This window comes from Alexandromys fortis, unplaced genomic scaffold (genome assembly GCF_014885135.2).
Source record: "Alexandromys fortis isolate MF-2015 unplaced genomic scaffold, M_Fortis_MF-2015_v1.1 scaffold_195, whole genome shotgun sequence".
Lineage (NCBI taxonomy): Eukaryota > Metazoa > Chordata > Mammalia > Rodentia > Cricetidae > Alexandromys > Alexandromys fortis.
This window is the reverse complement of record NW_026068105.1, coordinates 1,572,154-1,594,955: the sequence shown is the minus strand read 5'-3', so window position 1 is coordinate 1,594,955 and position 22,802 is coordinate 1,572,154. Positions and strand designations below refer to the sequence as shown.

The window sequence follows — 22,802 nt, the reverse complement described above, 5'->3', positions numbered from 1 at the left end:
CTACGGAGAGAATGATAGAAGAGGATACCCAAGGCCCCTCTCCTCAAGCCTCCATCTGCTCGCCGAGCTGTGCACACACACATAGGTGCATATGCTCACACAGGCACATATACACAAATAGATACAGAAATACTAAATCTAAACTAGATGTCTGCAATATGCGTATCTTACAAGTGCATATAAGTTAAACATGTGTGTGTGTTTACATATGCATAAAGCAATCCTGGGGAAGGATAAACAAGAATATCCCAGCAGTTTTCAGGGAAGGAAACTGACCTGTGGGAGGGAGAGATTTCAGTGAATACCATTTTGCATCTTTTGAATTTTTAACCTATAGAATACATAACATACTGGCAAAAAGAAAAAGGAAGGAAAAGGAAAAAAGGGAAAGAAAAAGATGGAACCTAAGGAAATAAATGGGTTGGTCAGTGCTAGTTTCAAGATGCCAGATGCTGGCCTCCTGTGGAACTCTTTAAAGGATGAAGATGAAATGCAGACCCATGTGAAATTGAAAGGGACAACGGAAGGAAGACGGAGAGATGCTGTGGAGAACAGCATCCTTCACAACACACGTTCAGCACAATAATCTGATGGGTCTGTGCTTCAAAACTTAGAAAGCTGTTGGTCCTCAATGACTTGGACATGTATTTAATGGACAGATTAAATGTCACCATATGAATAATTCTTTCTAAATATAGTTTTCATTCAAAACAATATAATTCAAACAATTTATTTCATCCTTCAAACAAAAATGAACACTAAGTGAGCGACTGGTAAGGCCATAGCCAGCCCTCCACTTCCTTTTGTAAATCAAGTTTTATTAGATTACAGCCATGCTCAGTCACATGCATATTGTCTAGGGCTGTTTTTACAGCACAAAGGCCACATGGCCTACAAAGCCTAAAATATTATCTACCTACTCCTTTAAAGAAAAAGTTTGCTCACCTCTGATTCAAGTGATCATTGTTTGACTTAAGGATATGGTGACATCAAACAAAAGCATCAGTAAGGCTGGCAACTGTGGCCTACTGAATAGGTTCTTCCAAACTGGAAGGCAATTAAGAGGTGTACATTTGACATCTTTTCTTTGACAAATATTTTGGTAAAAATTATAATTACGTGAAGTACACATTCAAATAATTTAACAAGAGTATTTCTCCCTGGTTTACTTATTTTATTATTTGAGCAAGAAAACAGGCTTCTTCTTAGTACTTGTCCCCAAAGAGGTCACACCTGAAAGGATGAAGAAGAACAGTATAACCATCTTTCATCTGCTGGTGCTTGCAATAAGATGGAAGCCGCTGTCTGTCTTCCAAATGCTCCCATTCCAGCTGCTGAAGACTTGCTGTCTCCATGTAAGACAAGCTGGAAGCAACGGATTCCAAATCTTTCTTCTAGACGCCATGACTTTTTCTTTTCAGAGAAGTGTTGTTGCCACTGATTTTTTTTATTTCTGAAAAATCATAATTGGCTCAGTCATAATTGGTATTGAGTTTGTATGCTGTTGGCATATCAGGCACTTGCTGACCAAAAAGTTTTATGTAACAAGTTCTTGTGGAGTCAGATGGAAGGCAGAAGACCTTCACATTGAGTTCTCGCTATCTTACACACTCAGAATCTCAAAATCTTCCTCCAGGTCAAAGTCCTCCAGGTGCTCAGTAGAGTCTATGAATTCTGTTGGAACACAAAGATGAGAAAGTAGAAACACTTGACACCTGGGCTGATGTTCTCAATCAAGATACTACCCAGCCACTGCCGTTTTGCCTATCTGAATCAGTTTGATAAGGCAAGGTTTGTCTGGAGGAAATGTACAATAGGACTACTATAAAGAATTACACATTTTCTGTAAGACATAAAACAACCAGGCCAGTTTATACAGAGCTGCTCACGGTGGTCTGGTTAAAGCTCACTATGGCAGCTCTTTGTCTTTCTGCCATTTTATTTATTTGTTGAGACCAGGTCTTGGGATGTAGCTTAAGCTGCCCTGGAACTTACGATCCTCCAGCCTCATCATTCTGAGTGTTTGTAGGCACACAACTACCAACCCAAACCTCAAGGTACTTTCTGAGTTCCCAGGTCTGGGATTCGCTATTCTAAAAACAAATTCTAGTCATCTTGAGATTGCAATGACAAATCCTTTACAACGTGTTGTGTTCTTTTGGTTAGCAGTCTTTCAAATGAACAAACATCAGCTTCTTCAAAGATTAAAAGAATCAGGCTAGACTAGTAGAAATTTCACTTTTTCATCAGCAGTATGAGCCACAATTGCTTTTATCTCAGCAGACAGTTGCAACATATGGGTCTGCTGGCCGAGAGCTTACAGAAACAGCTTACCTGCACCTGTGGTTGTCACTTCCGGCTTGGCTGGAGGTACAAAGGGAGGCCAATGTGATGGATGCTTCTGAACTAATTCAAACATCCTCAAATTCTCCTTTAGAATTTCCTGGGTAGACAAAGGAACAGCTGTAAATGTCGCAGAGTCACCACACTTCTGTTTACTTGCCAGTTCAAGAACCTGAACCCTGAGAGTAGTCCAGTAGCTGGCAGGTGGGACCCAGCAAACACATTCATCCTCCACTTGCATCATCTGAAGACCTCAATGAAGGCATCGATGCTGGATCCGGTTGACAAGGCCAGAAGGACACTGGAGCAGACAGCTAATGGAGCCCAGTGTGAACTGATCCAGTCACGGGGCTCAGGGAATTCACCAGGTATACAGGTTCACCCAAATGTAGGGGGGAGATAACCAAAAAGGTCATTTAATCAAAACAAAATATGCCCCAAGAGAATTCTGGTACACAACTGCATGCCTTCGGATCTAGTCCAAATTCGTCTTGGTTTAAATGATAAGTCATCATGAAATTGTCATTCTGGCTTTAAGCATGAATATAGAGCATTGATACATTCTGAAATGGAAATGCTTCCTTTAGAGAAATATTCTTTGGAGCTGAACACTTTGCTCAGTGGTTAGGAGCACTTTCTACTCTTCCAGAAGAACCAAATTTAGCACTGAGCACCCACAATGGGCAGGTTACAACCCATACCTAAGGCTCCAGAGGATCCAGTGCCCTCTTCTGGGCTCCACTGGCACCTGCGTACACAGGGCATACTTACACAGACAGGTAAGTAAACGTAATAAGCATGGATCTTTAAAGAATAACTCTCTTGATTGCATGTGTGGGGGCATATTCCTCAGTGGAAGCCACTGGTAAGTTGTTCTTATTCAAGTAATTCAGGCAACTCTAATTAAATATAATGGCTACAGACAACAAAGAAAAAGACGTGAAGGCAGAAGGGGAACTTGTTGAGAAGAAAGAGTTTGATGTGAAGGGTAAGAGAGGATAATGGCAGAGAATGTGAACAAAGTACATTGAGTATGTGTTTGCGCGCACGTGTGTATAAAATAAAACTTTGAAGAATATACATATATATATATAAAACACATTACATGTCTTCTTTGTGAATAATATTTACATAGCTACAGCAATAAGACCACTTGTTTTTCCCATTAGAAAGGAATACTAATTCTCTTGGGCTGGGGATATAGCTCAGTGACAGAGCACTTTCGGACATGGGTTCAGTCCTCAGAACTGCAGCAATAGTGATAACAAACCATATTTTTCTTGAACTGGGCATAGTGGCGCGTATCTATAATCTAAGTATACCAGAAGTTGAGGGAGAAGTATCACAAGCTTAAGGCCAGCCTAGGCTTCATACTGAGTTCCAGACTAGCCTGGGCCATACACAATAACTTCTCTCAAATAAATAAATTCTTCTAAAATCTCCATTTTGTTTCACTAAGCTATTATCTGAGGTCACAGATTCAGTTAGGGACATCAGTGTTAGTCATTTGTTCACTGTGAAGAAAAAGATTCCCTCCATTTGTATATAGCATGCTGGGATCCTGCAATCCTTTGGTTTTGGAAGACAGAAATTCATGTCTGGTACCCCAGCAGACACTTTAAAAAATATTTTCTATGATCTCCTTAAGTTCATTCAGTGAACACATATCAATATATAACATCTCATTCGTATGTGTTAGAGACTGGCAACGAGGGAAACAGAGATTGGTGAGTCAATACAATAATTCTCTTCTACACAATATGCCAAAAGGAATCACTCATCATGGACTTCTGCAAATGCTGATCCCTTTCAGTGGTCACATGCCTGTATCTTAAATAAATAACCCAGTTGGTAGAAGAAAATGTCCTCCAAACCACAATGGTATATACTGCATTATAAATGAACCACTAAACACTTAGAAACATGTCAGTCTGTTTAACCATCTCAGTGTGACAAACACGAAAATGAAATTTTGAAATTTATGCCCTGGCAATGCTGAAGCATACATGAGCAGCCCATAGATGTCAGTTCTGTTGAACTTGTCCATATTGGGCTTCATGGTCTAAGTTGATGAGGATGACTGACCAGGTCTCTTCCTCAAGAGGGCACCAGATCTCATTACAGATGGTTGTAAGCCACCATGTGGTTGCTGGGAATTGAACTCAGGACCTTTGAAAGAGCAAGCAGTGCTCCTAACTGGTGATCCATAACATAGTAGGGAAGAAATTGCAGTTTGAGGTTAAAACAGCCCAATGTTAGCTGAATGTTTCTGGTGCCACATGGCCTTAGCGAGGCACAGCGTTCACCTTCAACACTGAGTGTCCCACTTAGCTGACACACAGGCTTGACTTTCTTCACTTGTCCCAAACTTATGCAGAGTTCTCCACAACCAACAGGTTCTTTGTTACCTTAGTTTCCTCCTCTTGCAACCAAACTATGTCAGAATGGTTTTGTTATTATGTATAAGTAATCTTTAAACGGAGCCAGATTTAGTAGCTTTCATGTTTACACTTTTTTTTTTAAATCCATACATCCTTACCTTCTGAACAAGGCTACACCAATTGTCAAAGTCTTTCTCTTCTTTGCAGAAAAATCCCTTGGGTGGGGAAGAAGAACACTATTTAGAATTTCCCTTTACAAGATGGAGCTACTGTCCCAGAGTTAGGGGGTGGGCCACTTTCTTGCCACACGTTTTCCTGGACTGACTGGCTGGGCCCTCTCTCCCTAAAATCACTGGCTTACATAAGCACATACATAACCATTCTGTCTCTTTCTTTCCTTATGTCTCCTCCCTTCTCCCCTCCCTCCCGTCCTCATTCTCCCCCTTTCTCCTTCCCTCTTCCTCCTGGTCTCTGTTTCTTTCTTGCCTTCTCCCTCTCCCATCAACATTGTTAGACACTGTAACTTGAAGGTCAGTCTCCAAAGCATGGGGTTAATTTCATCACATTCACACATGCATGTGAGCAGGCACACACACACACATTTATACACACACACATTTATATACACATACACACATTTATACACACACACACAGTATAAAATATTTTATTGCAATAGGACACAAGAGCTTTTACTTGTACTTTTAGCTGGATAGTACTTTTAGTTGGATAGTCTTTTAGATGAAAGCATTACTTTAAAAGAGGTTGACTCTTTGAAAAACTGTCTGTCAGAGTTGCAAGAAGCAGCAGTATCCTGCCCTGACAATCACCATTCAGTAGGACAAGAGTGGTCCAAAACAAGAGGGGAGTATCAGTCCCTGGTCACTGGTGTTCTGATGGGTGAAACAGGAAATGAAGATGCAGAAGGGCCTAAGAAATACTGACTGCTTTACAGGCAGGAGCCCTTTCAATATGTGTTGATATTGACACACTTTCTAGAGCAAACCCGAGTCTTCCTGGATTGGGGCATCAAGAAATAGATACCTCTCAGGGAGTCCTCCTCCCTTAATCACTTCCTAGTCATTTCCCAACTTATATTGATATGGCAAACATTTGAGGGCAGGAAAGAATAAGAGGAGAAATGCTAATGCTACGGCTAACATTGACACCCTGTTTGCAGTGTCCTGGTCCGGGGCTGTGTGTGTGTGTGTGTGTGTGTGTGTGTGTGTGTGTAGATATATAGATATATAGATATATACATACATATATAGATTATACCTCACATAAGCAAATAATGAGGCAACTATTGTTTCCCTTGTTCCCAAATATTTGACAACTGAGGCTCAGAAAGGTTATGACTTTTCCTACATAGTTAAGTAGCTGAGCTTGGGCCCTAACTTGATCAGTTTGGACCCAGGATCAGTTCTTTAGCTGCCCTATCACAGTGCCTCATTTTGGGGGTGCAGAGCAAATGCACTGTTGGTATGCTACCTAACAACTTGGGCAATTGCCAAGGAATCAATGTTTAATAGCTTGCCATCAGAGCTCCTTCAAATACCCACCAAGGCCACAGAAGGATCCAAGTTCAGGATGCTCATTCGCTGTGGAGACTGCAGGCAATGGAACGTCTGATCGTCTACAATTCCACTTTCTTCAGTGTCCACAAAGGTCTGGGTTGTGTGAGGGTCCAAGAAAATCAGCTCATCGCCTGTTTTACAAAGACATGTTTAGTCTTTGAAGAACCTCTGGCCCTGGCCCCACTGCTATCCCAAGGATGCACTTTCCCTGACGCCACCCATAGGTCTGAAATCCCCTTCCCTTGCAACAATGAGAATGGGATGATAGGAAGCCCAAAGCCAGGGTAAGCATGCTTGAGAGAAGCCACATGTGCCAAAATCTAATCAAAGAGACAACTTGACCTAACACATCTTCCCTAAGTCCAAGTCCCAGAATGCAAAGGGATAGGTTTGGGGAAGGTGGGAATGAGAGAACACAGGATGGCATGGCAGGCTCTGTGAGCAGCAGTTGCAAAGAGGTGCTGATAGGAGAATCCCTCAAGTTGGGAGCTCCAATGGTACTAGGGGGCGCACTGCCTCTTTCAGCATTGGATGGCATCTTGAGATACACAGCTGGTTCTCAGAACCAAACTCAGAAAGCATCTCTCATGATGGAAAAAGCCTTGGCCTCCAAAGGAAATTCTACCTGCACACAACAGGAAGCTAAGCTCTGTGGATCAGAACCCACTAAATTGATGCCTATTCATGATTAGCAATTAGCTAGTGGGTTAGTCTTTGTGAGCAGGTCTGTCAGTTCCCATCAGAAAAGACAGCCTTTGTCATGTAAACATTGGCATAGATGAACATCACTGGAAAAAAAGCTACTTGGATTGACTGACATGTGTGTGTGTGTGTGTGTGTGTGTGTGTGTGTGTGTTTTGCTGGAGATCAAACTCAAGAGTTTGTGTATACTGTGCAAGCATTCTACCACTGAGCCAAAACCTAAGTCCAAAATGACTAAGTTTCACACAAAAGAGAAAAGCCATGTTTCAGTGAACTGCAAAAGTTCAACCTCAAAATGACCTTGGAGGAGATTGAGGTGATAAAATGTCCACCTTGGTCCAATGTTTAAAGGGCAGAAGTTCTTATACCAATAAGCAGACATAAATACCTCAGGAAACATCTGATCTCACTGTCCAGGCCCAAGGTCATCTGGGTCTCTATGTCCTCAACTCAGGTGACAAAAGATTTACAGACATCAAAAAAAATGTCCCCAAAGTCTTTGGAATTCCATATGGAGGGTGCATCTATGTGATTCTACTGGTAAAGAATATGTTATGGATGCCTGGTAAGTTTCACTGTTCTGTTTCATAGACAAAGACAAACTGCTTAACTCATTTGCCTTTCAAACACTCTCATTTTCAACTGGGGTCATGGGGCCTGTTCTAGTACATTAGATGGTATATAAGAACCAGAAATGGTCACCTCTGTGAAATGTATGCAATACAGTATCCATTTATAAAGTTATTTTAATGATCTCACTTTGAGCCAGACATATTTACTCACAAATATATATAGCTAGGAAGTACAGAAATCAGTGTCTCCGTATGATTTGCCACATAAAAGTCATGGCACAAATTCCTCACTAGATCAGGGTGAGTAAGATCAGTAACCCAATAGCCTCAGATCACACTGAAGAGCAACAACCAAGATGTTCAGCAGGAAGCTTGTCTAAGGCCTTACAAAACGGTAGTTGGAAAGGGAAGTTGGGGACATAAAGATAGACATCCCAAGAGGGATAGAACCTAACCATCCACCAGGGTGCTTTAAGTTGGGTGTTGGGAATGAAGATGGCTTGTCATCATATAGCCATAACCTTTCCCCATGAGTGGAGAGGGGAAAGCTTTGCAGGCTGCTTTTTTTCTGACAGTTTCTATAAGAGATACAGCACAAGACATATGACGTCCAAAAATGGATGTTGAGACTAACTAAGGGTCTCCACCGAGGCCCGTGGAGAACAGGCAGGCTGCACAACCATCTGCACAGATGGGCCTAATGCTATAGATCTCCACATGGAACCTATACCCAAGAGCAAAGAACAAACAGTTCCTTCTCCCTACGCAAGCAAAATCTGACAGGCAGAGTATTAACGTGGCCAGAGCTTCCCACAACTGCGTCTTCTCCAGCTGCGCACCTGGCAGGAGGGCCCTGGGGAAAAATGGGAGGTGGGGAGGGCAGACAGAGATAATCAAACTGTGATCAAATCCTGATGTTGCTGCTTGTTAGCTGAGTGACGCTGAGAAAATAATCTCTCTGAATCGTCATTTCACTATGTATAAAACGGAAGTATCAGTCTGTCTCACAGGGCTGATAGTGATGATGAGAAAAGGATGGATGCGGTCAGTACAAACTTTTCCCCAAGAATATTGCTGATCCATGTTTAGACAGATCTATCCATGGGAAACCCACAGACACTAAGATAGTGATGGCCGTATGTTTTTGTGTCACTTTGTTTGACAAGGACTCCAAAGTTTAAACAAAGAGGGCGTCTGAATGTTCGTAGCTCCAGATTTTCTATTAAGTTGTAATTTTAAAGATGGATCAGTAGATGGCAGCATTACAGAAACAGAGCAGCTGTGTGGCAACCCCCACAAGAAAGACAGGAAAAAAGAGCTAAGGAAGGACAGCAGTGGGTGGCTTTGGGTGGGGCCATCTCTCACAGAACACTTACTTTACGTCTCTTTGCCAAATAGTTTTACCATGAGATGACCTAACAGAGAGTCAAGTGCTGGCTTATTTAAAAGGAGAGAAACATGATCCTGAGTTATCTTTCTCCAGAATTCAAGCCAATACCTAGTAAGAGACTCATGTGCTATGTGTGTTACCAGCCCACCTCCTGGTCTACAAAGAATGGTTTGGGAAGATGAACAGCATTCTCTCTGCTTTATTCTCTGTGTATTCTCTCATGGCACTTGCTTACAGATATTCTAGCTCTTCTTGTCTGGCAAGCAGTCTAAGTTCATGGCTTTCTTGAATCTCAATGTCTGACCACTCTATTTCCAGAAGAGAACGTCCTGTGCCAAATGTCTGTGGCTATATCCCTCCTCTTCTCACAGTCTACAGTACTCATTGGGTATCCGGGTCTGGTTCTTAAATCATGATCCAGCAGCAGCACTGAAAACCCTTAGAAAAACATGTCTCAGGCCCCATCTTGAACTTAGTGAGTCTGTACCTTAACAGGTTCCAAAAGGGATGAGTGAACAAATGAAGTCTAGATGGACCCTCTAGCATGCTGTGTGCTAAGGGCCTTACACGTCTCTGGTCACAGCTAGTGAGTAAGGTGGCAAGATTCCCACCACATGCATACAACGATGAACTAATCATTAGGGCCCATATTAGGAGGGTAGTAGGTTTGCTTTATTTTTGAGACAGGTTCTCACTATGTAGCCCTTGCTAGCCTAGAACTCACTATGCAGACCAGGCTGACCTCAAACTCATAGAGAGCCACTTGTTCCACTTCCCTAGTGTTGGGATTAAAGGTATGCTCTATCACACCCAACTACAGAGGACTACAGAGGTTCGTATTTTTAAGGCTTAGTCACAGAAAAGGTACAAGTCTGCCTTTGCATCTTCTAATTCCTACCTAATCATAGTTCTGAATAATAAGACAGAAGGTATATTCATAGTGACCTGGAAAACCAGTGGATGCTTCAAGGCTGTTGCCTGAACTTCAATAGGAAGGAGATCAGCAAAGGCAGAGTACTAAAACCCAACTGTCCTGGGACTCACATGCAGGAAAGGACCACTCTGAAGTGATGCTGTGACCTTGTGTCTAACCAGAAGAAAAGAGCAAAGCTATCCCATCAAGAGGAAAAGAAACAGAAGCATGAATGGGGACCTGGCGTCCATCAAGCACAAAGAAGCAAGAATCACTCTGTATAGGTCAGGTTGGAGACAGAAGACGCTGATGAGAGGCCACAGTATCCCTAGGCTAAAGCAATGCCCACTCACCGGAACTTCTTATATCCCATGAGCACCTTTGCCCCACACCCTTCCCTAGCCCATGACAACTTACTTGCAATCCATCCTTTCTTACCCAAGAATCCTATGAAATAATAGGCGTTATTTGGCTTTCCTCCTAAAGCCCCTAAAGACTGTGGCATCTTAAAACACTCCTAAAGGGAAAGAGAACGCAAGATTCTCAACTCACTTGTGGACTGCTGCTCACGGATCTCTGTGCTGACATGGCAGTGTGATGGGCAGGCAGCAATGGGCTCGAGAAAAAAAAGAGACTTACTTTGAATGCTTCAATATACACAGGATTGATTTGGTTTATGCCCAGGCGAAGGGGCACAATGAGCAGCAGGGGTTTCCAAGCTGGGCACATGGTAGAGGGGCCTTTACTCTGATTGGAGGCCGTCAGAGAAGCAGGAGGGCTCTCATCAGCTGTGTCGGCTCCCACAGGAAGAACACAGCACATCTTCTCTAGAAACAGAAGGCAAGAGATCTGGATGAGGCAGGAGTATCTAGCACTAGGGCCTTCACAAGGGTAAAACAGAGGGACCTTGCATGCAGCCCTTCATGCCTGGAAAGGTCCTCTCCTTTGCCACCACAGACCAGTCAGCCCGGTTTCCCACAGGAATGCTCTGCTGTTCCTTCAGCTTGTCACTCTTCATATTGGCCACTGAGCACCGGCTTAGTGGCCAACAGGTATTCTGGGCCTGTTCCAAGGATCTCATTTCTAAATTAGTCTTTGAGGGCCTTGGAGTCACGGACTGTGTTTTCGGTTTTCCTACCCTTTATGGTAGAAACAGCAGGCCTCTACGATCCATCTACTGTGATTTGACAGATCATACACACTTTCCCTCCAGAAGCAAAAGCCATGGCACACCTTTGAGAAAAAGGTTTTCTGTTTCAGAAGACTGAAAAGGAAGGGAAGAGAGCCACTCTGCTCTCCTGGGCTTCCCCGTCCTTGTGGGGCAGGCCGCGGTTATCTTTCCAGCTCCAGATTTCTGAATTAGAGAAGGGACTGCACCCACCAATGAGAAGGCTAACAGTCTATGGACTCACTGATGTCTTCAATGACCACTGTGTTATCCATTGACACATAAACAGCCAAGGAATTCCATTCGTCAAATAAAGCGAGTTTTCTGTGAAGCAACATATAATGAAATCACAACTAGAGAAGATGAAAACATCAGTTGGAAGTGGTACGCTATACTCCCAGCATTCCTAACGTCACCACACACTGAGCCACAGAAAAGCCTGTGTTTGGGTTAGCTCTGGCTTGACAAGAGTTCTGGGAAATTCCATGTCCGGGGATTTGCAGAATACCACAGAACCACTGTATCTGAACTTCTAAAAGAAGGTCATACTTTATAAAATGGAAAACCCTACCTCATCAAATGACAGTATTCCTAGTAGAGGAAAAAGAAATGATATCTATATATCTGTCCTGAAAATTTCAACATATTTTGTTTCCCTAAATAAAAGACATTCTCAGTTATTGATTTCCTTAAAAAAGAAAAACAGTAATGCCATTAAAATATATATTGGAGGCTGGTGTGGTTCAGTGGCAGAGTACTTGACTAGCATGTATGAGGTCCTGGATCCATCCATCCATCCATCCCTAGCACCTAAAGTGTGTGTGTGTGTGTGTGTGTGTGTGTGTGTGTGTATGTGTGTATGAGAGAGAGAGAAAATGGGTGTACATGAGAAAGGATGTGTGTGTGTGCACGAGACAGAGAGAGAGAGAGAGAGAGAGAGAGCGAGCAGAGGATGATGTCGAGATGTCTTCCCTCAGTTGCTTCTCTACCATACTATTTTAGTCAGGGTCTCTCACTTACCCTGAAGCTCACCATTTCAGCTAGACAATGACCCTGCGATTCTCCTGTGTCTGTCCCCGAGGGCTGGGGTTGCAGGCGCATGTTCCTTGTTCTTTTCTTATTACATGGTTCCTGGTGATCCAAATTTAAGTTCTCATGCTTGCACAGCCAAGAACCTTATCCACTGAGCCATCTCCTCAGCCCTCATTACACTTTTAATTTACTAATTTTAACTCAGCGCCTTTCTCAAAATAACAATGATGTGATTATATGGTCTCTGGTTTCACTTACAATCGTTATTACTACTTTTTTACTTTCAGATGGTGTGGAAGTGACAAGCATTCAGCAGAAACCAGACTTTGAATTTTGAATTGGAACTCATTCTCAGGGCTAGTCACACACAGTGTGAGACCCTCTGCCGATGCCGAGCAGTGGTAGGGAGCTGCAACTCCAATCAGCCAGCTGATCCTCAGAGAAAACAGCTCACTTGTTAAGCTGTACTGTTCAATAGTTTACATATAGTAAATACATTTTGATTTCCAAATTATGATGTCTGTCTTTTACTGTGTTAAGGAGCATATGTGCTATTGTTAACAGAGGCAATCACACACACACAAAAATCTGAGCATACTTAAATCCTGGTGAGAATGGAGATAGATGAGAGGGCAAAGGGACAGATGGGACATAAAAGAGGAAAGGAATCTTGGGGGTCAGGCAATCAGGGAAAGACAAGAATAACCAGGGGTGGGGAGACAGGGGGAGGCAAAGCATAAAACACGTTGATTGCAAATGGCATAATGATATCTAACACAATATGCTGATTTTAACAAGAAATTAAAAACGACCTTCCATTTGTTTATTGTTAAAAACCTTAAAATATAAAACATAGAAGAAAGAAAAAAATCTATTCAAAACCAGATTTGAGGCTCAGCCTAGTGACTCTAATATTTTATACATTCTTCTCTGGGTCTGTTCCTACTGCACTTCTGGAATACGGCCAGTTCCTCGCTCAGGAGAGGCAAGGATGCCCAGAAGGTACTCTGACTAAGGCAAGAAAGTGGACTCAGTGAAGCTGCATCGGTATCAGGGAATAAAGCCAAGATACAAGTGTCCCTGGGTCCCAGGAGATCCAGACTACTCACCTCGTATGCACAGCTCCACGGCTATTCACTGAAGACTGCTTAACCGCTGAATCAAAGCCCCTTGTCTACTTTATACAGAGCCATAATAGCCAGGAATTGAAATACACTACACCAAAGGAGGCCTAATGATCTCCATCTCCTGATCCCTACATCTAGCCCCAGGTTCTGGCTGCCAATTTCATTTATTCATTGAGTGCTTACTGGGTGCTTCTATGTAGTAGGCAGTTTTATGGGTCACTGCTACAGAATGAACAAGACAAATACAGGCTGCCCGCAGGGAGTTTTCATCCATTGGCAAATTGTCAGGAAGGAGAGAACGACAAGTAAGAGAAGATGTGGGTACTGATGACACTCACCCCATTTACACTGTGACCCCTCTACCGCACCTCTTGGTAAAACACAAATTGTGCAATATAAAATGGCAATTATGAAAGTATCACTTTAAACCTGCTAATAGATACCAAACTAATCCCAAGACTGCCTTGGGATTGTCATCCTCCAATAGGCAGTCAGTCCATTGAGGCGAGGACTGTGTCTGTTATCTCTGTATACCCAGTACTCAACACAGCAAGGCACCCAGTAAATGCTAAATGAACTAGTGAGGTTTGTTTGTTTATTTATGTATTTATTTATGTATTTATTTATGTATTTATTTATGTATTTATTTATTTATTTTGGTTTTTCGAGACAGGGTTTCTCTGTGGCTTTGGGGCCTGTCCTGGAACTAGCTCTGTAGACCAGGCTGGTCTCGAACTCACAGAGATGTGAGGTTTTTTTTTTTTTTAAAAAAAAAATACTTTATTTAGGGGGAGGTACATTCTATGGTGCGTGTGTGAAGGTCAGAGGGCAACTTGTATGGGTTGGTTCTCTTCTTCCACCATGTGGTGGTTCTCTCCTGCCCATGTCTGAGCTCGGGTCATTGGGATTGGCAGCAAGCACCTTTACCCAATGAGTCATCTTCCTCGCTCAGTAGAGGCCTTTATTACTATACAGGATAGGAGTCTATTTCTTGCCTAATCCAGTTAAGCCTCTAGCACTTAGTATGAACCTAATAACTTCAAAAGACCCCACAGGCTGACGGTTCCCTGGCAAATGAACATCCATCTGTAGGACGAGAAACAGAATGAGTCCTGGAGTAGAGCCACCTGTGCTGATACCAGTGCCTATAGCACTGATATACCAAGACAGAGGCCTATACTTATGCACATCAAAGGAGTATCTGAACAAGATGGTAGAGATGTTTCAAGGGATTGCAAGCATACTTAAGAAGAAAGGACTTTAGTTGGCTGGGGCGGTGGAAGCAATAAAAGCAAGTAGAACAAGCAGGCACCGGACTTTTACTTACTTTAACACCTGTGCGACTGTATTTGGTCCAAACCATTCGCCAATTGATTTCCCTTCTCCTACACCCATTTGTGCTGTTGTGTGTGAAAAAATCAACAAGTTAGCAAAATACCTTTTGTGAGCCACAGACTCCTGTTTTTGTTTTTTTTTTTTTTTTTTTTTTTTTTTTTTTTTTTTTTTTTTTTTTTTGGCATGAAAAGGCAGACAGACAACTTAGTGAAGCTCCATATAAGGTAGGGAAGGAAAAAGTTCATAGGCAACAATCTTGAAAATCTACAAAATTTGAAAGTACAAATCTGATGATCTTACCCATCTGATGGATCGAATAGCAACAGTCTTTTCTATCTAGGAAACACTGCAGAATCCTTTGGTATTCTTTGGGCTGTTCTTTTTGTTTCTCCCAGTTCCAATCTTTTGCAGGGAGAGGGGATAAAAAAGGGTTAAAATCAGCCATAACTGTTATAACCCGGCAATAAATTAAAAGGAAAACAAGAAAGCTACATTGAGGAGGTAGGCTAGTGAAGCTGGCATATTTCTGAGTATCTTTCATTTAGATAGCAGATGCTGCAAAACTGACTTCTATAGATGGGGTGGGGGGGGGGATAAAGTGAAAGCCAGGGCTGGGGAACGGAGATCACTCCGCTAGCATGTGTGGGGAAGTTAAAAGCTGAGGATGGAATTGAATAGAGACTGAACTTGCCCCAAGGGCTGGAGCTGGCCAGCAATTACATACCAACAGTGTCACAAAGCTATTTTCTGGCAGCTATGCTGCAAGGATATAACCCAGACGCCATAGTGTCTCATCTCTACAGTGGCTTTTGTCCTTCCATTCTGGCAGTATTGCCAAAGGGTCTCATGACGGGAAGTGCTATTCTGATATATGAAAGTTTATGTGGAAATAACAGACACAATTCACTGCTAAGGAAGTGTTTTTAAAAATTGTATATTGAGAAGGGAAAGAAAAAATCTTATAATATCAGCATTCAGAAGGTTGAGGCAGAAAATTTTCGATCTCATCACCAGTCTAGACTATATTGTGAGTTCAAGATTAGCCTAAGCTATAAACAGCAAGACCTTTTTTTCAACAAAACAGCCAACCAAACACAAAGCAGGAGGGAGATGATTCCATTGGTAAAACAATGGCCAGCATGAGGACTGGAGTTGGAAAGCCAGCGCCCATGGAAACAGCTCAGTGCAGGAGTAGTATGCACCATAGCACAGTGCTGGGAAGAAAGACAGGAGGATCTCCAGTGCTTACTGACCAGCCAGTCTAGCCAGGTCAGGAAGCTCCAGGTTCAGTGAGAGACCCTGTCTAACAACTAAGGTCTGAATTAATGACTTTGGCCATGTACATGAGTCTACAGGATCATCTTTGGATCCCTCAGCTCCCTTCTGCTCCTAGTTTCTCTGAACCCAAAGTCTTAAGTTTCAACTCTATCATATCCACTAGGACAAACCACAGCCAACTTATTTCAATAGCTACTCAACTATCTGGTTCTGGGGAAATCTTGATTAATGGGTAGCTAAGGGCCATCAAATACTTTTTGATGACTGTCACATGAATACCTCATCTTAATTGTAAAGTGACTGAATAAGAAAGAACCCAAAATCCTTACAAAATTACCTCTTCTAATTTACTTTAACTACAAGCTCTATCCAAATCCTCCCTGCTATTTGCTTTTCTGCTAAGCAGCAGTGACTGATAACTGTGCAGATTTTTCCATCAGGTCCCCTACTTCAAGAATTCACTTTCAGAACTAACTCACCTTCAAGTTTTTAAAAAAACAAATTAAAAGGGGTAGCATGAAAGTTCAGCAGGTGAATGTGCTTGGTTCCAAGTCCAATGACCTGAGTTTGGTCTCCAGGAGCTTCATGGTTGAGACAACTGATCTCCACAAGCACACTGTGGTACAGAGTGCATGCACGCATGCACACACACACACACACACACACGCACACGCACACACACAGTAAATAAGTAATAAAAATAACTAGTAAGGATGCAACTGGGAAATAAAAGTAAGCCAATCTCACAATAAGTATTGCAAGTTTTCTCTCAAATGTGGAATCTAGGGAGAAGAAAGTGAAGCATGAAAATGAAAGAGGGATTATGGGGGAGAGTAAGAGGGGACAAAGGAGGTGGGAAGGAGAGATAAGGAATGGCAATAGAGGGTCTAGAGAGATGGTGGTTAAGGGCACTATGCTGCTTTTGTGAAAGACAGAAGTTTAGTCCCCAGAACACAAGTCAGATAGCTCACAACCATCTGTAACTTGAGCTCCAGGGGATCAACACCCACTTTTAGTCTCTGTAGGCACTACATTCATGCATACATATGCAAATCCACACACATACATACAAACATAATATTAAAAACTAAAAATAATTTTTTAAAAAGAAATGGTAATAGAGAAACTATAGTCAAAATACAATGTATGGAAATGTCACAATAAATTCTACTACTTTGTACAACTGATATATGCTAGCAAAATGCGGATTTATCCCTTAAAACAATAATAAGTCTAGCTTAAGAAGTATGTGTAGTATACTTGCTGGACACAGAATCAAAGTATAAGCATTTTAATCTCACATCTAAGCTGCTTGCCCTTGGACAAATCACCTCGCTGCCATGAGCCCCAGTTTTCTTGTCTGTGGGCTAGAAATGATGACAGTACACAGAGAAAGCAAGCACAGAATAGCCAAATCCCAGCAGGAAGGCAAGAAGCTGGAAAACCTCCCCTAGCACTTTGCAGATCCTCTCTAAAAGCTGGCACAGGACTTGTGAGTCTGCACAGTGAGATTAACAACAGCCAGCAAGCTCAGCAGCTTGGTAGCATGAGAAACTGGACTTTTACTCTGGTGTCCATCCAAGATCATCCTCCAGAGGTCCATGAAGAAGCATGCATATGTCACAGAGAAAATAAGAATAACCAGAAGGTTCTTAAATAGTGAAGCTTCCTCCTGAGAAAGCTAATTTAGGGATTTATTCATTATCAAATGGACATACTCAGGGAACCAAAACCAAAATAGTACTGGCTTCCTCATTAAGCACTTCCTTTAGGTCATTTATATCCTGAGCTACAAGGATATTTTAAAGAGTTCAGAAACAGACTTATCACCACACCCTTCTTCCTGTTTTCTTTGTTATCTTCTCATTTTGTTTTGGTTGTTTGTTTTGTTTTGTTTTGTTTATTGAAACAGCGTCTTGCTCTGTGGTCCAGGCTGGTTGGAAACTTAGTATGCAGGCAAGGCTAGCCTCAAACTCACAGCAGCTCTCTTACCTCGGCCTTCTAAGTGGGAGGACTTTAGGTGTGAGCCACCATGGCCACAGCTTTTCATTTGGTTTGGTTTGTGTTTTGAGACTGGGTCTCTCTAGGAAGCTTTGGCTGTCATGAAATTCTCTGATAGACCAGGCTGGCCTCAAACTCACAGAGATCGGCCTACCACTGCCTCCTGAGCACAGACAGGGTTGCCACTATGTCCAGTTTAGGGTCACAGCTTTTTTTTTTTTTTAATCTGACATTTTCAGGACCCATTCAAACAGCAGTAAAAATGGAAATTTTAAATGACACATCTGCTACAGGTTAGTTCTGTCCCTGGAAATAACTCTTGCTTGGTGAGTCATAAGGAAGTATCAGCTAGTTCCTTCTCATGATGGGCTTGGTTGACTTTTCAGCCCAACACTTGAGCTGTTACAAGGCAATTTAGGATCTGCAGTCTCGTTACTGAATGTTCTTAAAGCCCACAGCAAGTGATATGGCAGATGTCTCAGAAAACATTTGTAGACCAAATGGAACTCACCCCTTCCCAAGTGTCTACAGATAAGGGCTTGGGCCAGCATCATCTGTCCACAGCGTAGCATACATCCCCAGCCAGCATCAGATGAAGGACCTGTTCCCCCTGTTGGCAAAATGGATGGGCATGAAAATGTGTTTCTTAAATTAATCTTTTCGCGATCATCAGCGTGCTTGAAACTACAAACACATATACATATACACAAATTCTGAAAAGAGAGACAATGTATTTAGAGCTCATACGGGATTTGAATATAGGAGTGGAACTTGTAAAGACAATGCTGAATCAAAGGAAACAGAGTCTACAGTCAAAGACAAAAAATAACTAAGCAAGCCCCCTTGGGTTTCTTGCTTGAAGACTTCAGAGTATGCATGCTATTTTGGCAAGTAACTATCACAGGTAACTATCAACAAGGAGATTACCTTGACTAAAGTACAAATACTACCACCGAGGGTGAACATCAAAATGATCAAAGACATATGAAAGGCTCTTGACTAGTCCAAATGTATTTAATGAAGTTTACAACAACAACAAATAAATGAAAGAACCCTAGATTAGGCAGAAGACCAATACAAGCTAAATCTCAGCTATACGTTGAGGATAATAGCATATACTCTACCTATTATCGGTGGGCATTTTAAGAATTAAATGAAAAAATATTTCACAGTTATAGAACCCACAAAGGATACTTGGTATCATGATATGGTCTTATATAAAATTCTATTAATACGTTACAAATGTATTACATCTTTAAAAAAATATAAAGTCAATTAATAAATGAGACAATGGGTGTCATTTGAAGGAGATTTGATATAAAGTAAAAGTCAAACATGTGTACAGGGTGAGTTCTACTAGGGTCCTATTCAAAAGGCCCAACATAATCAGATAACTTGATTTTCTTTTCCGCCTCAGAAGCAGAAGTCTTCTGAAGGTATGATCCCAGAAGTCTAGTTCAGAAGAAGTGAGCACTCTTGTGCAACAGGTGGGCCAAGCTATTCTCCTGCATCCCAACCCCTTTGTTGTAGGAACTGGAGGGGCACTGCCATGTCAAGACTAAGGGGGTGTGGACAGATTTCGGAGCTGGAGGAGAGCCCTTGGGCTGTTGCTAACGCTAGGATTGACGTTATATTAGTTCAGGAAAGGTAGGGTGAGGCCCACAAAAGAACAGATCAGCTCTTTCTAAACACTGTCAGAGTTGACTAAAGAATTGCCCAGCTTTGCAAAGGTTTCTTCCCCCAGTGAACATTAGCAGTTTAGAACCCCAGAATACTAAAGATTAGTCTGCTGTGTTACTACTACTTAAAAAGCAAAGAAAATGTTTGGGTGGACTTCAGTTTGGGCCCAGCACAGAAAGGTTCATTTCACTCCTATTACTAGGTCCAACCTTGGTTTGACAAGCTGCTCTTTAGGAAAGTAACTTCCACTGCTTATAGGACTCTTTCCCTAGCTTTCCATGCTACTAAGACATGGCTACGCTGCTCACAAATGCTTTACAAATCCTTTTAATTATCAAACTATCCTTTTCTTTTTCCCTAAATGGCAGCTAGGAATTCTAAGGAAATCTGTCTCAATTTGTCTCTGAATATCAACGTGCTTTCATTTCACGAGAAAATAATAGGAGGAACTATTTTCTTTCCTTCAGGGCCTAAGCCACTTTTATAGTCAAATAGTACCATATGGCAGTGAAAGGCAATTTAATGGTTAGATATTACCCAGTGAAAGCTTATTTGATTCTTTAAATACCATCTGTTGCATGAACACTTAAAGGTGGGCCAAAATTACTACTGGTTTAACACTACAACACCATGGAACCACACATGATGGGCTACTTCCACAATGACATTTTGGGATGAAATGTTAAACTTACCTGCTCCCCTAAATCAAATTCTTTGCCACAGTGAGCTGTTAATTCTGAGGTTTCTGTGATGTCATTGATAACCTCAAGCAAGCTATCTACAAGAAGGAAAGCACAGCACAACAAATGATATACCTACCAATCGGTGAAAATTTCCTTCTGTATGTAAACCATAGACGAGCACTTATATCAGACAACAGCTTAGATTTTTCTGTAATTAAATGTGAAATTAAAATTAAATCATCATATCCCATCTTAAAAAATGCCTACATTTGACTTCTACGTCAGCAGCAAGCTTACTTTCAGATGGCCAATCAAGTTGATTGTTATAGAACTAGGGAAATTCACAGGAAACCTAATACCATTTGAGCCTACTAATTTCAATACTTCTCTTTACCTTCATTTTCACCAGAGCTATTCTACAGGTTCTTCTAATGATAGGAGATACTTCCTGTCTCCTTCTCAAAGATTTTCAGGATCCTGAAAGGTATTAGCACTGAGGTCATGCCCAAACAACAAGAAGTAGGAAAAGCAAGTGTCTTCTATAATCCACTAAGGCAACTGTCTCTAGCCTAAAGGATGATAGTATCAGTGTCCATCGTCTATTATCTAAAACTAGGAGTTCATATGTTTGGAAGAGCTTTATGTGTAGGAAAAGGGGTACAAATGCATACATTTAACTAAAACAGAAATGCTCCTACTAACTGCATAGGAACTTTATCCATAGTATCTAGTGCCCTATTTTCATGTAAGTGAATGGATAATATCATGAATACCTTTCATACCTTTCCAAAGCTTATTTCTTGCGTTCTATGATGTAAATTCGCTTCAATCACTACAATTATGGCTTCTGCATTTCCTCCCGTACTTGGGTATGGCTCTGTCTTCTCTAGTCGTCTCGCTCCCTCTTAATGTCATATATGCATATGTGACATTTAGTATAGAATTTATAGTCATTGTGTTTTCAAAAGCAGAAGGGAAATTTAAATTTTACTGATAGTTTCTAATTCCATCTTTTGGAACAAATCAAAAATTAGAGTTGTATGTATTTCTTTGTCCCCAGCACCTAGCCCCCATTTTGAGAGATGGACAATGTTCCAGAGTAAGAGTTCTTGGACTTTGAAAAACAGCTCAGTGCTTATGAGCACTGTCTGCTCTTCTAGGAAACCTGGGCTCAATTTCCAGCACCCACATGGTGGTTTACAACCATCTGTAGATTTCAGGGCATCTAATGCCATCGTCTGGCCTCCTAGTACACAGACCTGAATATAGGCAAAATACCTATACACATAAACTAAATAAATAAACTTTAAAAAATGTTGAGTTCTCTTTTCTTGTCTTTTTAAGCACCACCCCCCAACAGGGGCTCATGTACCCTACAATGGCTTCAAAATTTCTGAGGATGATGTTAAATTTCTGATTCTTTTGTTGCTATCTTTCTTTTTTCTTTTTTTAAAAATGTGTAGCCCAGGCTGGCCTCGAACTCATGATCCTCCTGCCTCTGCCTCCTTCAGCAAATCCTACCGGTGTGTGCCACCACAACCAACATTCTGTCTCTAACTTTCTAGTGCTAAGCTAACAGGCATGGCCACCAGCCCCAGGGTGCTGGGGATTGAATCCAACACTTGGTACATGCTAGGTATTCTACCAAGTGAGCTATATCCTCAACCCAAGAGTATAGTGACACATTCGTATAATCCTAGTACACAAGAGTCTAAGGCAGGAGAATTTCAAAATCAAGGCCAGCTTGAGCTACATATTGAAACCTTGTAGCAGGGATGAGAGTTAACTTGGGTCTGCTACTTACTGTATATATAAATTTATCACTCAATTTTTCTGAGCTTCTGTTTTCTCATCTATAAAATTAGGAGTAGCAATACCTACTTCATTAAGGATATGCATATTCAAGAAGATAATTCACATAAAGTCAAAATATGCATACACACACATATATATACACATTTGTAAAGCACTTAGTTGATATCTAGTATGTTGTAAGTCTATGCCAAATGTTGCTATTTTTATATGCCTGACCCTTTAAACATTCACACAGATCATTCTTGCCTCTTCAGCCCCTATAGCTTCCAGCTTGGCTCTATGCTAGGGAGGAATTCAGCAAACAAAATATTCAATTTGCAAGGTCTTACCCAGCCAGGCATAGTGCCAAATGCCCGTGATCCTAGTAGCACTTGGGAGGCTGAAGCAGGAGGATGGCTGTGGATTTGAGGTCAGCCTGGTCTACATAGTGAATTCTAGAGTTCCAGGTAAGCTTGAGCTATGGAATAAAACCCTTCTCAAGAAAAAGAAGGGAGGGAAGACATTTTCAAATTTAATATCTGAATAAGGGCATACTCCACATCCTAGATTTTTCCTGTTGTTTGGAAAGTAGAACTAGAAAAGGTCCTCCTCAACCCTTCACTGGAAGTCCTGGAGAAGGAAGGGACGGTTTAGAGAGAGAAAGTCCCTTTTCAAAGTCTCCCTAATGGGCGCAATGGTTCTCAACTTTTCTAGTGCTGCGACCTTTTAATACAGTTCCTCGTGCTGTGGTGACCCCCCCCAGCCATAAAATTATTTCATTGTTACTTCATAACTGTAATTTTGTTACTGTTATGAACCATGAACC

The 22,802-nt window shown here is 41.6% G+C and overlaps 1 protein-coding gene across 2 annotated transcripts in view; it reads right to left on the bottom strand.

Moving 5' to 3' along the window:
* Nucleotides 1-714: 714 nt before the first annotated feature.
* Nucleotides 715-22,802, bottom strand: part of Atg4a (autophagy related 4A cysteine peptidase) — a 55,088-nt gene continuing 33,000 nt past the window's right edge. Inside the window, exons 4-14 of one of the 2 annotated variants that reach the window (XM_050124016.1) lie at nt 20,319-20,390; nt 18,331-18,429; nt 14,841-14,942; nt 14,533-14,605; nt 11,291-11,370; nt 10,518-10,705; nt 10,317-10,395; nt 6,287-6,432; nt 4,883-4,939; nt 2,335-2,443; nt 715-1,674 (exon numbers count right to left, since the gene is read on the bottom strand). In XM_050124016.1, the coding sequence (XP_049979973.1) occupies nt 1,604-1,674; nt 2,335-2,443; nt 4,883-4,939; nt 6,287-6,432; nt 10,317-10,395; nt 10,518-10,705; nt 11,291-11,370; nt 14,533-14,605; nt 14,841-14,942; nt 18,331-18,429; nt 20,319-20,390 (1,076 nt within the window). In that variant the 3' untranslated portion in view covers nt 715-1,603. The remainder of the gene's footprint in view (nt 1,675-2,334; nt 2,444-4,882; nt 4,940-6,286; nt 6,433-10,316; nt 10,396-10,517; nt 10,706-11,290; nt 11,371-14,532; nt 14,606-14,840; nt 14,943-18,330; nt 18,430-20,318; nt 20,391-22,802) is intronic. The other variant, XM_050124017.1, reaches the window with a different exon arrangement.